This window comes from Orbicella faveolata, unplaced genomic scaffold, assembly GCF_042242905.1.
Source record: "Orbicella faveolata isolate gen_17 unplaced genomic scaffold, um_ofav_v1 contig_47, whole genome shotgun sequence".
Classification (NCBI taxonomy): Eukaryota; Metazoa; Cnidaria; class Anthozoa; order Scleractinia; family Merulinidae; genus Orbicella; species Orbicella faveolata.
In genome coordinates this window covers 25,064,816-25,079,903 of record NW_028301577.1, presented here as the reverse complement: position 1 = coordinate 25,079,903, position 15,088 = coordinate 25,064,816, and the positions used below count along the sequence as shown (strand labels likewise).

Below are 15,088 nucleotides of genomic sequence, written 5' to 3'. Positions count from 1 at the left end.
TTGATTTGATTTCTGATCCTGTTTCAACTACTGTTTTTTTCTTTTTGTAATCTTTTAGTTTTTTATTGCACTTATAATACAGTAAAATATGACACACAACTTAACATTTCCGAAGATTGCCGAAGAAGATCCGAAGATGTTTCGATTATACATCAACAAATTTAAGTGTAGTTTAAGGGACAAAAGAAAAATGTTATCAAAAAGGAATGATATCTTCACAGTATGAAAGATAAACATAGTATCTTCACTACGCGCGGTGAAGATATGATTTTTTAGTAAAAGGAAAAATCCTGGTATTTCACTGGTGTTTATATAATAAATTACATTACTAAACGTACACTACATACATGTAAATTAAATACAATACTTTGCTCACAGAAAACTACTTACAATGCGTTACGTCAAGTCTTACAGTACTTTTTCGGGAGAAGAGGTTCAAGAAAGCGGGGAGAGAGGGGGTACTCGACGTTGTTTCAACGACTGTTGGCGCGCGCGCAGTCCTTTGTTCCCAGTATATTCCTATATTCAAATTGTTAACGTAAATTTTATGGCGTAATTCTATAGCGTTATCATGTATACTGTGAAAATTCAAATGTACAACCGTCGAACATTTGCAACTGAAGATGACTTAGGAATGTCGAAACGTGTGTTGTAAAATGAAAAATCTTGTTCTTTTTTAAAAATATTAGGAGGCTTCTCTAGTAGTTCGATCCTGGTCTATACGACTGGCCTTGAAATAAAACTGCTGAGAGTTGATGAAATCTTGAAAAGCTAGGAAGTATGTATAAAAGATCTCGCGGACAGCTCGCGGACCGGACAACTTCACCGGTCGTGACGGGAGACATTTCATGCATGCGTAATTGACGTCATCCGGGATTGTTACCAAAACAATACGTGGCGCTTTTTGTTTTGGACGCGATCGTTTCAACCCTATTACCTAATATTTTCGTGTTGATCGGGTTAGCAGCTTGGGGAAAAACGCTGGTATTTTGTTTTCTCTTGTGTTTGCTTTCTTGAGCAATCGTGCTGAGCAAAGTCGCACTTCGTCGCAAAGAAAACGTAGCGTTGTTGAAGAAACGAAACATCCTTGTTCAAACGCCGCTCCGAAGACCAACTTGAAGTCAACATGGACGGCGGGGGAGGTGATTCGTTTGACCCGTGCGAGTGTATATGCAGCCATGAAGGCGCAATGCGGAGGTTGATTTCTTTAGTAAGTAGTCATGATGCCTTTTTAATGCTTTCTGAACAAATCTTTTATGCTTCACGCCTGTAGTGCGGTCGCTTCTTGGAATTATAGAGCTGCATGCCGAGAAATCATTGAGTGTGAAAATTTCCGGTTTTTCGTTGCAGCTAAGATCGTCACAGAGCTACTGTACCGATAACCAGTGCTTGCAAGAACGTAAGTTGGTCTATATTCTGCTGAAACACTCCAGAAATGTATTCAAAAGTGTCAACTATTTTGAAAAAATATTGGGCAAGGTTAATGATGGCACTCGACGTAGGTTTCTAACAAGGGTTAAATATCAGCCGATAAACTCATGTAGAATCTTAAAATGGAACTGTTTTCTATGTGAACGAAAAATGTTGGGGGTTTTTCCACTGTCGCTTCGATAAATTATTCTCTTTTAAAAGGTGTTCATGTTCAATGTTCGCCAGACTTAGTATGATGGCCGTCATACATTATATTTCAAGTCAACATTAATAATTAATTATTATTCATTCAAGAGGCATACCTTTCCAAAGTCTTCTTTAAAGCAATGACGTAGATTTATTAATATTTAACTCACGTCCCCATTTTAAATCCTGGTATTTCACCAGACATAATGTTCATGAACTTGTACTCGATTGAATATTTTAGATTTTTTTGTTCTAAATTTGCAAATCATTAGAATTAATTTTAATGATCGTCCACTTGTGAATGACAAGTGAAGATGAGTTATCTATGCATGAACACAGAAAGCAAATTTCACAGAGAATTTTGTTGTTTACCTCGGACAAATTTCATAAAATTTGCCTCCGGTTACAGTATTTGGTTTATTTGGATAGCTCTCTTTTTCACCTCAGTAGTAGTGTGGTGTGCTTGAGACTAGAGCTTGAATAAACCTAAATATTAATAATGCTCAGGTTAAGCTGATGATGCAGTAGCCAATTATTAATGCTGATTTTTAACACAGCAATGTTGCATTAAAAATCAATGTTGTGTAACATGGGGCACTAGGTGACTTTTACAATATAACGCAACATTTCGTTGGGGCAACATGTTGCAGATTTTTGAAAGTGATTCAAAAACTTGCAACATTGTTGCCCGAATTTACAATGCCGCATTAAAAATTGTCTTGTGTAACATACCGTTGCCAACTGTTGTCGCAACAAAGTTGCATCAAAAGTTGTCTAGCGTATCATGGATTAAAAATCGGCTCATGTAACATTACCTTTAGCCTGTTTACAGTTTGTTCTTAATAGTGGTAATGGTAACATGATTACAGTACACCTGAAAGACGTCTTGATTCATACGACTGATTTGAATTGTAAATGTTTTGGTCTCGCAGTTCCAGGGCCACAAGGAAATGACACAGGAGGAGATAGTCACACAACTTTCTACATCATGATGGCTTGGATGGTCATTGCATTTGTGCTTTATCTTCTCAGGTAATAACTTGATATTTACTCATCAGTCCATCTACTGTGCACCTACATGGAGTATTGAAATTTAGCAATAGAGCACTCTCTCCATGGTTATATAGCTTCATCTAAACATGGGGGTGTGGAGAATTCAAGGCAGTTATGCAAACCTGTAAAGCAGGTGAGGGTTTGCATAACTTTCAAGATTCTCTCAACCCCATAAGTGTTTAGATAAGGTTATGTTAACACGGAAAAAGTACTCTGCTTTGATGAAATATTTCGCACAAATTTGCACAAATCTAAAATGTCACAGCTGTGTTTACATACTCTTATCTAAACACACCTATTGACCAATGGGAACATGCATAGTATCTCAGTTATGTTATAAAAGCCACAGAGGCACACCTTGCAACCTTATTTTATCCTTTTAGAAAATAGCCCAGAGAAAATGTCAGCACTGATTTGTTTAAAGTCATGTTTCTATAACTTAATAGAATTGTTAATTGTTGACGTGATGATGGTGTGAGCAAAGAGAATAACTTTACACTTTGATGATCAAAGGAAACAAGTTATTTTCTTTTTTTGGTCACAGATTTTCTAAAAGAAATAAAGAACATGTTCTCTGTGTTTCCATCAAATTATAGAAACTCTTTCCCTCAGCATTTCTTGTTCTCCCAAACTTCCACTCTCAGTACATGTTTTTTATTTCTTAAATATTACATGTTGTCATAATACACTGAGTTGTAGATAGATGCAAGGGAGAATCGAAGGTGAGCAAGAGCCACTGATATCAAAATTGTCACAAGTTACCAAGCAAACTGTGACAAGGAAAGGTCCATCACATGTGGTGTTTATGTTCCACCAGTAGAAAAGAGAAAGAATTTCTTCAACATCATTATTTCTCCTCCCTCAACTGGGAATAGGGCCTTTGTTAAAACAATTATAGGAGAAATATTTTTAAAGGTTTACTGTTCCAGTACTCACAAGTGACTTAAATACTGTCCTATGTCGGGTTTCCCTAACTAAATCAACATTATGTCTGGTATACCAACAGCTACCTGTAGCATACAGAAATGTAGTCCATAAGGTTTCTTCAAATGGAAGAGATTTAATGTGTAGAAAGTTATATTAGTAGTTTACTTTGTGTGTACATAAGGAGTTAACTGTTAGACATTTTTAATTACTGTTTCTCATCAGGCCTCAAAGTATGAGACAAGGAGCAGAGAAGCCGAGTCGCAGTGATGTAAGTTAATGAAACAATCCACAAATTTCAGATTTGGCTGAACAGGACCACTTTCCTAACTCTGTAACTGTTTAGCTAGGGTTTTAGAGTTTGTTCTTACATTATTTCATGAAAATCAAACTTAGTGTAGTTATCATACGCTCTTTCAAAAGCTGAACGGTGGGAATGATAAAAATTAGGTCTCACTTTTTTTAACATTTCTAGCAATGTCTTTTAATTATATTTTATTTTCAGAGAGGCCCTGGCCCTCAGCCTCCAGCACCTCCCGTGCATTAGGCCACACCCAGCAAGCTGCCACAATGTGTACATTATCAACCTGTCAATATAAATATTAGTTAGCAATAAATAGAAATAGCCCAAGTGTATAGTAGCTTTCTATAGTCTTCATGTTATATACAGAACTTTAATTATGTTGAACTTGGTTATTTAATATCAAACTAGAAAACACTAATTTTCAACTGGCCTTCAAAGTAAAATGAATGGGTGTTCAGGGTATGAAATGGAGTCTAGGAAAATAAAAATCAACACTTCTTGCTATTGTTTTGTCTGATATGAGTTCAGTTACTGTTTGTTAAAATGTAATTGATCCTTTTTAGATTTCTACCATTATAATTACTCTAGTTTCTCTATTGGTAGACTCCTAGATTCTTGCCATTTTATCCCACTCCTGGTTAGTGTTATGCTATGTATTTTAAATGTTGGTTGCATGAATCATTGTAAATAGCTGTTACCTTGTGTTTACCATACCTGTAGAGCACAAGGTGTAGTTCTTGAAAATATAGCAAGAGTGAATCTATTTGAATAAGCAATTTTGTAGTTTTCTTCAAGTTATATATTACTGATAGGGGTGTACATAGAGATTAACTGCACAATGTCTTGTCAGTGCAAAGGTTATATCAGATGGGATTTGTTTCTATATGAAAAGCAATAAACAAAAATTTTAACTGTCATGCAAGTCAGGCATGTTAGTCCTGATAATTGAAGAAGTCTCCAAGGGAAATGTTATGTTGATGCCAAAATAAAGATCACTGACATCATTTAATTATTAGAGGATCAGAAAAAATGGTGGGTGGGGTTATGTTGTTACCTAGAACAATACGATTTTTCCATTGGATGCAAATGGATAAATACAGAAAAGTATAAATGATTCAGTTCTTTGCTCTTTCCAGCTAACCAATAATAAATTATTGGTTGGAGTTTGTTTAGAAATGCTGACATTTATTTATTGCCCTTCATGAAAATAACATGTAACCGTGCATTTTCACTGCCAAAATGCAAAGCGGATATTGACGTCAGGACTACCAGCAGATGCTGTAGCATAATTCCACATAATTATTGGCTAGAATTACATTCCTTCTGCATATAGTACTGCTGTAATGTGACAGCTGTGTTTTCAGACAATTTAATGTTCTAATGTAACATTGTCATCTTTGATATTGGCTGAAATCATATGAGAAAGAACTGCCAATAAAAAATTATCAACTCTGTCCTTGGTGTCTTGTACTGTTGAAAGGGAAATCACAGGTTCCACCAAACTGCACAGTTTATCAGAACAAGTCAGATGAATGTTGGAAATGATCACTAAAAGCAAATCCACAAATTACAGGAAATTGAAAATTAGACAAGAGAACTTACATGTTGACAGTGAGGTTCTCAAACTCATTCATAATAATTCATCAAGTTTAAACAAAGGAAATCAAGACTGTTGTGGTGGTTGGATATCCAATTTTGATTAGCATAGGTTCCACGATTCTATTTCTCCATTTTCCCGTTAGTTTTAGTGTCAACTGAGAAGACATATCAAACATTCAATACTGTGTTGAACTGCAGTTACAAATACCTTGAAGTTTGTCAAACATAACTCCAATTAGTGTCATTTTTTGCAGCTGTCTTTTCGGTGTTTGGAAATGTGGTCAAACACACTCATGTTTGATAAATAATTTATCTAAAAAAGATCAACAAACTAAAACGTTATGAAAGAATCTTTTATTTCCCTTCAAGCCATCCCTAATTATTTTTGTTAAAGTTTGGTTGTTGCAAGTGAGTAACATGCTCCTGGTGGCAGCCAGAAGAGCTCTATGAACAAAATGGCGTGCACACGACATTAAATTTCAAGAGTTGACAAATAAATGTCAATTAGTGCTGAAATCATTAAATTTTAAGAAGACTTCTTCAGTTGAACATCTCAAAAGCCACATAACCATACACAGCAACACATAAGACATCATACAAAGAGAATCAAAATTCAGCCGAAACCTCTGTGCAACAACCTCTTAGGTAGGACTACCCCTCACAAGCAACCACATTTCCAAACTATGAAAAAAAAAAATCGCTACAGGTGGAATGTTTCCGTAAGTGTCACTTCTTGTAGCTGAGGTTAAAATTTCGTATTCCCTTTACCCTGCAGTAATCGACCACTTAACTATTATTTTGTTCACCACGTCACATGAGTACCAATTGGGTAGTGAGATGCCTTATAATTATTGAGACGACAGTTAAGTTCATTCTTAGATAAAAACACGCTTCTGTTGCATTTGGAAATTACACTGGATGCCCTGAAACCTCTTCCAATTACTGGGAGTGTTTTAAATTAAGCAATTTTTCTTTACTGATGTACAAGTGCGTCGTCAGTCTGAAAGGACTCAACAGTTAGATACCTTTTGGGCTGACCTCTTGCAAGCGATAACATCCCGTAAGCAACAATATACTTGGCTTCCTATTTTGGTTAGTCACGTAATTAAGAAAGTTCCAGTAGTAAATAAATAAATTCTAAACTAATTTTTCATCAGAAAATATGCAAAAGAATCAGGTGATTACCAAGATTGACAATTCCTAACCTAGTCTCTCCAGTTACCTTTCATATAAATAATTTAAACAAATCCATTAACAGCAGTAGTTGCAACAACAATGAAAGACCTGTTTAACACCATATTCACTGTCACCCCTCCCTACTGGGCGAAAAAGACACTGTAAGATGGACAGTGTCAATTGTCAAGAACCTTCCAAAAATGGACAACAATAAATACTTAAAAGTCACTGGTATGGAAATCAAAATCAAGAAAGTGTTGACTGAATACAGAGACTTTAAAAAATGCTGCATTGAGGTTACTCAAAAGCCTCTGCCATTGACAGTAAAAATTATTAACAACTGAAGCATTGCAGGATCAAGAACATTCAACATGACTTTTATATTATCATGCAAAATACAGTTAATTATTTGTGTAAAATCTGGACAAAAATAAAAACTGTAAGTTATTTTTTCGCAAAAAGTTCTTTTGGATGCCCTTAATCCTACAAAGCATCTCAAATTACAATTAATTATTACAAAGACTGTCATTGTTGCACCAATTATTTTGAAAAAAATGTCCATAACCTTGAAAATTATAGTCAATCGAAACCTTTTGTAAAATTAGTACAGTCACTCCGTAAAACAGCCATGAACACACTTAAAGCTGGGTGAGCAAGCCAACCATCCAATATCAAACTTTGACTCGAGGAAACCAATGAACTGATTATTTTCCCATCAATGAATAACTTGACACCACGCATGTCCCTTCTGTATTTGGCACTGCCATATTTAACTTGTAATTGTCTGAACCTTACTACAGGCTCATTTATTGAAATGCACCAAAACAATGTCATTGGTAAAAGTTCCAAGTTATAGTTGTTTAGTCCATCTGATCCAAAATCTCTGCTTGGTTACTGTTAAGCAAATCTTGGGCTGCCTCATTTGTATTTTGTGAATAAATCTTTACTTCTGCAGAACTACTCCTAAAAAAACAAAAGATCAAAAATCAATAATCACACTTGCCAAGAGACTATGTCACAACTATGTCAAGTAAGATCATGGTTGTCACAGACACCACTTCTCAAAATTCTGATAACCTTTGTCAACTTCTATTTCAAGATTATGTTAAATTTGAAGGTAATGTGTGAAATGACTTAATATTATTGCAACAATGTTCTTGAAGAGATATCTGTGAAATGCATACTTGATAGGTGATGTTCCTGAGGTCGGTGGAACTCCTTGAAGACCTGTGAGGTATCCCATAAGCTGAGAGATGTTTTCCTCCTCAGGGGGCAACACAGAAATCTGGCAAAAAGTCATGCAAATAAATTAACAATTATTATTGGAGAAGGTTGGGCAAGACACTGTTAAATTTGCAATAAAATCATTGCACGACAGGAATGTGCATGAGCAGACTATTATTTTGTAAGCAGCGATTTGCAGATGATGTGGTAAACTCTCAGCCAATGAAAAGAAAGAACAAAATACATAAAGTGATAAATATGGGTTATTGACCAAGCTTGTTCAGTCAAGATGGCTAGATATATCACTTCATCCTTTTTTTGTGAGTTTATGGATCTTGACTCTGTCTTGATCCACAAACACACAAAAAGAAACATCCACTGAACAAGCTTGGTCAATAAAAGATTTATTATATGGCTTTTGGGTAAATTTTTCTCACTGGACATAGCGGGAAGTCCCAAGCGGACAAGTTAGCACCATCTTGCCCACTCAGGTAGCCAATCACAGTGCAGCATTTTGTTTATCTTACCTGCTCATGAAGCTAGCCATATAATAATTAACAATATCTGACAGTATGAATGAAAAAAGTTTCAAAATTCACTTATTACAGCATTTAGAAATACATGTAATAGAAATCGTGTAATTCTATGGTAAGGCACCCACAAGAATGCATAACGAGGCGAACAGCAGCTCTACACGGTCTCCAACAAAGGTCCACTGGAATTGCACATGCAAAGTGGTTCTAATCCAAGGGATCAAAGGAGACAGATGACCCTGGTGTCACCACACCATCTAAGAGAAATTCTAGCTGGACTTGACTCACCCCTGAAGCCTTTTTATTATCAGCATCTTTGACTGTTCCTCTTCCAGAAATCTCATTCAGCTGTGAGAGAATTAGTTAGAATAGAAGCCATCAAAAGTGGCATACATGTACATTGCACAGGTTTAACACTGTCAGCAGTCTCATAACTCTCATGCTACTCCCCCCTGGAGGGGACACTAGTTTGTCAACCTGCTGCATTTCTCCACTTCGATATGTAATTTGTAGGCTTACCCATTAGTCATTCAAGTCAATTCATCTTTATTTAGGCAGGGTAGCCCCATCAGCCATAGGCTGGTATCGAAAGGGGCCCTGCGTAAAATTTGCCTTCCTGCACCCACTAGGTGCAGGAAGCAAATGTAAGAGTGAAGTGGCCTTGGCCAAGAATACAAACAAAGACAATATGGCCATGGTCATAATCAGTTTCATTCAAGACTTGACTTGTTGGCTTACCCATTTACTGTGCAGGAAGGCATTGTGAGCCTAAGGTGCCTGCTTTGGCCAAGAATATCAACTAAGACAATGGCCATGGTCATAACCCCAGGGGGAGGGTAGTAAAACACTTACTTTTTTCTGTATAAGGACAGCCTGTTGTGTGCAGTGCTTGAGGTATTCTGAGCTTTCCACTGTCCGACTGTCTCCTTCACCAAACTGTCAAAACAAAAATACATGTAAGACATAATCAGTTATGTCTTGGAGGGATAAAAAGGTTGACAAAAATATTGGTTGCACGGAATAGTAGTAAGGTAAAGTCTGCATACGAGCCAAGTGGCCCATCAGGCCGGAGCTTATCCCAGTTTCTGTAGCATGAAGCAAGTAGGAGTATTTCTACACTAGGTTACCCCCAGCATTAAGTTTGCCAGTACCCATTTATACACTTCAGTGGAGAGAGGCACTGTGAGAGTAAAGTGTTTCGCCCAAGAACATAACACAATGTCCCCCACTAGGGCTCGAACCTGGACCGCTCAATCCGGAAACACTCTGTAGTACAATAGATTTATTTAACAACCTTGCTGTTGTATATGGTGAAAGCTGTCTTCTCTGCAGTTAGTGCTGCTCGATAATCATTTACACAAGCTTTTGCCCTTGCAACAAGATGGAAACTGTGAATAAAGAACATGGAACAGTTGATGGTTATTCTAAAACATTAAAAATCAAATAGAAAATACTCAAATTAACAAGTAAACAATACCACAATAAGTTAAATTAGAGTAATACCTCATGGCTGTGTGAACACTCTCTGGACCATGGTATCTGCAAAAGAAAAACACAAATAAACCTCTAACCATTTAATCAAGTGTCCTACCATTAAATCTTACATAATCACTCTGACCAATCTTAAAGGAAATTATAAGACAATCAAATGAGCAAATGAAAATGTGAAACAAATCCATGTTTATCAGGGCTTAAAAAATTAAACTCATCACAAATAGATGAGCTTGGGAACTGGTGCCTTAAAGGTTAGTGGGGTGCCAAAGTCATAAGCCGCTAGGAGGTATCCATGGCAACCCTGGAAAGTAGGAACCACCCAACGAGCGTCCGCTAACCAGCACCGTCACACTGAAAGAAATTCAGTGGAAACTACTTATCTGAAGAATACTTGCCCTGACCAAGAACAAAACGGGAGAGAGGAGAGGGTGCAAGAATCCGCAATGATTCGCAAGCAAAGCAGTGCAACTGATCCACAACAATCAGCTGAATACACAACAACAGTTATGCAATGAACCATAAACCCCTGCAAAACCCCTGAAGGCCGCCCCACAGGTCACATACTCCCAAACGGGGAAACCGCTGGCTGCATAAGCTCATATTTAACTTGCCTAAATGATAATAGCTGGATGGGCACGCTAGCTGGCTGCATTAGCTCGAGTTTAACCTTGCCTAAATGATATTTAGCCACATAAAAAATGTGATTTCTTCCAGGCCCTTAAAAAGTAGCTCTCGAATTTTGCTTGTCCTGGACAACTCTTAGTTTGCCTTTGCCTAATGATTTAGTCGGCAGATGACTTGCCTGATCCCTTGCCCACGGGCAAGTGAGAATAAAATGTTACCTGCCCAGAAGAAATATCTCCTTGTCCCGGACGACCAGACTGCACTTTTTTCAAGTCCTGTTCATGTGGAAGGCAGTTAACTTTCCATGGCTTCACTCTGATTGCTTTCGCCACTTAAGTGAAAACTGCTCTATTCTTTGCAATGTTTTAATGTTCATTCTCAGAATTTGGTTGTACATCAAGACAATCTCAACTGTCATTCAGTGGTACATGTATTCATTTATTTATCTATTTATTTAAAATAGCTTCAAGAACAGCTTAAATAATGACAATAGTATTATCACTACTGATTGAAGGGTAGGTTCACTTCAAGTTGCATGAAATGCTGAAAATGTATGGTCATCGACATGTATAGGAAAGCTTACTTTAGCTGAACATCCAGAGCTTTTTCAAGAAACTTCTCAGATATCTTGAATTCCCTCTGCCCATGGAGGATAAGACCAATGTTGCTCTGGGAATCACAATAACATAGCGGGAATAAATCACACTTTATAAACATTATAAAGTTTCAGGTCATTATGACTTGCATTTGATCAATGTTATGTGAGTAAACATAAAAGGACCCTAGTCAGCCTCTGCCGTTTTCAATGCCATCAAAATTATTGACATTGCATGGTGATGCAAAATCTGCTTTACTGTAAGTTGTGTTCCTGAAAGTATGTTTAATTATCTTTGGTAGTTCCACAGTGATTTACTTCATTTCGACATAAATAAATAAAAGTAAAAGTATAATAGCCAACCTCTCACATGTAAAAAAAAAAAGGTGTGGCTGATTAGGCCCCTTTAAAAGAGCTCAGTCACGGTATGTTGAGTTGTTTTGACCATGTGCAAAATTACCTTTAAACTGAAGGAAACCTGAAAATCTTAGTTCACTGAGAGATAAAAACACCAAAGAGATAATAATAAACCATAAAGGAACAAGGATGGTTAAGGATGGAGAAGATTGACATGGATTACAAACGACGAACTTGAAAAATTTTCCCTAAACTTTTCAAGATGCGTGAACCGGGACGTAGCTCTTTTAGCCTACAAATGCCTGTGCTTTCTCACAAAGAATGCTGACCAGGATGTTCTAGGGTCAGAAGAAAAATAACAAAGTACTATATGTATGTCATTCTCTTTACAGTTGTAGAATGTTACTCAGATAAAGTTAGTTACATCAAAAGTAGCCATGTCAGGATGTCCTTCTCCATACACTACTAGTGCCAAATATCTTGCTCGGTACATCAGTTTTAATGCGACAGATGCCAGGCCGGCATTGTGGCAGTAAAGAGCAAGATGAACCTGTTAGGTAAACAATAAATATAAAGAAAATATTAAATTTCAACTGATTGGAATAGACCTTTTTCCCTTGAGCGGTTTGTTTTCCAATTACAGACCACTTGATATTCTCTAGAGAATTGCTCCTTTATCAATCTTAAAATTATTTATTCATATGCACATGACTATTTGAAAATTTGAAAGGAAGAACTCTCAAGAGTATCATCACATGGTCTGAAATGGGGCAACAAACTGCCCAGTTGAAAAAGGTCTGTTTTTTGTGATACCTGGGTAGTTTGGGCCATAATTTATGTGAGTTTGTCGGTAAAATTTAACAGGAATTTTTCTTCCAGAAGGCATTTTAGCATGGTCTAAATCCTTTAATAAACTTCATGGAAAATGCTAATGTTCTTGAATCCCACCCTGAAGGGTTGGGTGGGGCATGGAGTGCTTGACAAGAGGGGAGAGAAGAAATGTGCACAGCACAAATACATTTTTATGAACTAAATATAGGGAAGAATCTTCAGTGAAAACAGAAATTAGGGTTATCTTTCTGAAAATGCTAGAGTTCTCCTTGTGTCAGCCAAGTTTTTTTTTTAAATGACTGAAAAAGAGATTTAAGGCATAATTTTCTTACAAATGCGATGATTGTATCAGGATGATCCACACCAAATACCCTCTCACAGACTATCACGGCCTTCTTCTGATAGCTCACAGCCTGCAATATCAAACACAATAGATTTATCACAAATGTCTCCTGCAAACATAGGATCAAATGAGCATTTAACAATGAAAACAGTTAAATTAAAATTCTCAGACTTAGACAATTCATTAACCTTAAAAGAAGAAAATCAAAATCATGACAGTGTTTGGAACTCTGATCTCAATTAGAGAGATTTTAAACAATTAATTTTATTTCTTCTCAATTTAATTTTCATTTCTCTTCAGTATCAGTTTCAATGCACCTCAGAGTCAAATATACTCTACTCTCTGTCATATGTTTGTCTCTTTTCTCAATGTTTGGAAATGTGGTAAGGCACAGTCTTTTGTGTTTGTGATGTAGTTCGCATAATAATAGATTGTATACTGTTCTGTTTATACCTGTACTGCATCTTCTGCTAAGTAATGGAGTCTTGCAATTGCCCTGGGATTGATAAATTCACTCAGGTTAATAACCATAATTTGAATCCAGCAGATTCATGTTGAACATTAATTTTAACTTTCAAGGATGTCACATTTGTCAAGTTCAGTAAGATTGGCTGCATTGCAGTGCTAGATTCACACACTTTCAAATGACAAAATGAATCTTGACGTTGACACTGAAATTTACTTTTTTTTGTCTGGAAGACTTAAATTTGATGATTTTTCTTAGGGCCATACATTTCAAGACCTACCAATATATATATTCTACAATAGATACAATATCTGTTCATTTTAACCTGTTACTCATGAAAAAACAGAATAACAAATAATGAATACCTGTAGCAGGTAGCAATGTCTGCATGTAAAGGACCATATACTTGATGGAAAAGATTGAGAGCTTCCACCATAAGTTCATGGGCTTCTCCAAGAAGACCTGATGAAATGCATCAAGTTAAGATATTATGCTATGAGTACAAACAGAATCATTTTCCAAATTCACATGCATATAGAGGAGTTTTCCATGGAGTGTCAAAAGTAATCAGGCAGTTACTTTGGCTTTGGTTACTATGGATGGACGGATGGACAGATGGACAGATAGATGGACAGACATACAGACAGACAGACAGACAGACAGACAGACAGACAGACTGAATGTAAAATTTATTAATTATATCTAACCTCCTTGAAGCCGACCTTGTGCAGCCTCAAATATAGCTGATGCATCATACGCCTGCAATGTTTATACTTGTTATCAGAGAAGTCACATTTTGTAAATTGTACAGAGCAGGAGGTCAAGACAGAAAGAGAACATGTCTCCAGTGAAAAGCTCACAATGTTGTCTACTGACCTTAGGGTTGGTGTGTTTCACTATTGGAAACAGATTCATGATATCATCCTCTGTAAATGTTGGGTGTTTTCTGCTCTCAAAATCATACTCCCGTAACAAGATCTGGACACCTTCAGTGAAAAAAAGCCACAACATTCTGATCTTGCATCATTATTTTTAGCTAAAGTTGCATTTTGGAGCAACAGAGTTGCTGAGTCAAGTAATTTTCAGCTGACCCACCCCTCCCCCATTCCTCCCACATCCAAACTCTCAGCCAATTAAAGATCAGAAATTATTTAATTGCTGTGATTGTTTCCGTACCGATTAATTGTTATGAGAAGATGTTTAAAAATCAAAGTTAATAAATGAGCAAGTTCAATTACCTGTTTTTAAACAGAATGACCTAAGCAAGGCAATTCTGTGAATGCGATACTTAAGGAAAACTTCATCACTGTTTTTGCTGCAATCAAATTACAAATAAAGAAATTAATTAAAATTTAGTTTACTTAACTTAACATATAAAGCTGAACCAATTGAAACAATGAAGCCAAGAATATCACACTCGCACACAAACCAGTTCAGTTCAAATCCAAACTGCTTTTCTGTGTCATCAGCAATTAATTTCCACAGCTCCTCCGGGGTCAGGGTTGCCCAGGCAACAGTGGAGGCTAGTCACATGTAAAACAACCAAACTCTCATTAGCAAAAACTCTGTGAAAAAAAAAACTTGGAATAATGGGCAGTTTACATTTTCAAGTTTCTAACCTCCATTTCCTGTCTTCAGTGGCTTCTTTTTACTCTTTTTCTTCTTATTGATGGCCTTGGAAAACAAATGATTGCTTGTAAATAACTAGTCCCAAAAAGAGACTGACAATTTACATCTAACTTCAAATTGAGACATGGTTTGCATTGTAAACTGCACTGTAATGTTGTAGCTAGCACAATATAATAGATATTACAAGCAACATTGGATGATTAATATAATATGTATGCAGTATCTAATCAGAATAAGCCACCTGTGGTCGAAAATATTTGGACTATAGCCAGGCATGGTTAAAAAATGTGATTAAAAATATGTTTTTCCTGGCTTATTA

The 15,088-nt window shown here is 36.5% G+C and overlaps 2 protein-coding genes across 3 annotated transcripts in view; one reads left to right on the top strand and one right to left on the bottom strand.

The window, feature by feature from the left end:
• Positions 1-873: 873 nt before the first annotated feature.
• On the top strand, positions 874-5,352 carry LOC110051902 (small integral membrane protein 14-like). The gene is made up of 5 exons (XM_020757990.2): positions 874-1,210; positions 1,351-1,399; positions 2,550-2,649; positions 3,820-3,865; positions 4,100-5,352. Exons 1-5 carry the CDS (start codon positions 1,127-1,129, stop codon positions 4,139-4,141), a joined length of 321 nt encoding a protein of 106 aa, XP_020613649.1. The 5' UTR covers positions 874-1,126; the 3' UTR covers positions 4,142-5,352.
• Positions 5,353-5,836: 484 nt separating this feature from the next.
• LOC110052067 (clustered mitochondria protein homolog) overlaps positions 5,837-15,088 on the bottom strand; it is a 28,404-nt gene continuing 19,152 nt past the window's right edge. For both annotated transcript variants that reach the window (XM_089280114.1, XM_089280115.1), the window contains exons 35-50: positions 14,760-14,814; positions 14,570-14,663; positions 14,379-14,455; positions 14,017-14,126; positions 13,848-13,899; positions 13,506-13,602; positions 13,128-13,170; positions 12,664-12,744; positions 11,925-12,050; positions 11,132-11,217; positions 9,934-9,969; positions 9,725-9,818; positions 9,283-9,366; positions 8,719-8,778; positions 7,858-7,958; positions 5,837-7,636 (exon numbers count right to left, since the gene is read on the bottom strand). In XM_089280114.1, coding sequence (XP_089136240.1) covers positions 7,534-7,636; positions 7,858-7,958; positions 8,719-8,778; positions 9,283-9,366; positions 9,725-9,818; positions 9,934-9,969; positions 11,132-11,217; positions 11,925-12,050; positions 12,664-12,744; positions 13,128-13,170; positions 13,506-13,602; positions 13,848-13,899; positions 14,017-14,126; positions 14,379-14,455; positions 14,570-14,663; positions 14,760-14,814 — 1,299 coding nt within the window. In that variant the 3' untranslated portion in view covers positions 5,837-7,533. The remainder of the gene's footprint in view (positions 7,637-7,857; positions 7,959-8,718; positions 8,779-9,282; positions 9,367-9,724; positions 9,819-9,933; positions 9,970-11,131; positions 11,218-11,924; positions 12,051-12,663; positions 12,745-13,127; positions 13,171-13,505; positions 13,603-13,847; positions 13,900-14,016; positions 14,127-14,378; positions 14,456-14,569; positions 14,664-14,759; positions 14,815-15,088) is intronic.

Bases quoted from the DNA above. Each gene is read 5' to 3' on its own strand.
- LOC110051902 (XM_020757990.2), top strand. From the start codon at position 1,127: ATGGACGGCGGGGGAGGTGATTCGTTTGACCCGTGCGAGTGTATATGC. The intron at 1,400-2,549 runs GTAAGTTGGTCT...TTGGTCTCGCAG, and splicing joins TAACCAGTGCTTGCAAGAAC to TTCCAGGGCCACAAGGAAAT. The intron at 3,866-4,099 runs GTAAGTTAATGA...TTTTATTTTCAG, and splicing joins AGAAGCCGAGTCGCAGTGAT to AGAGGCCCTGGCCCTCAGCC.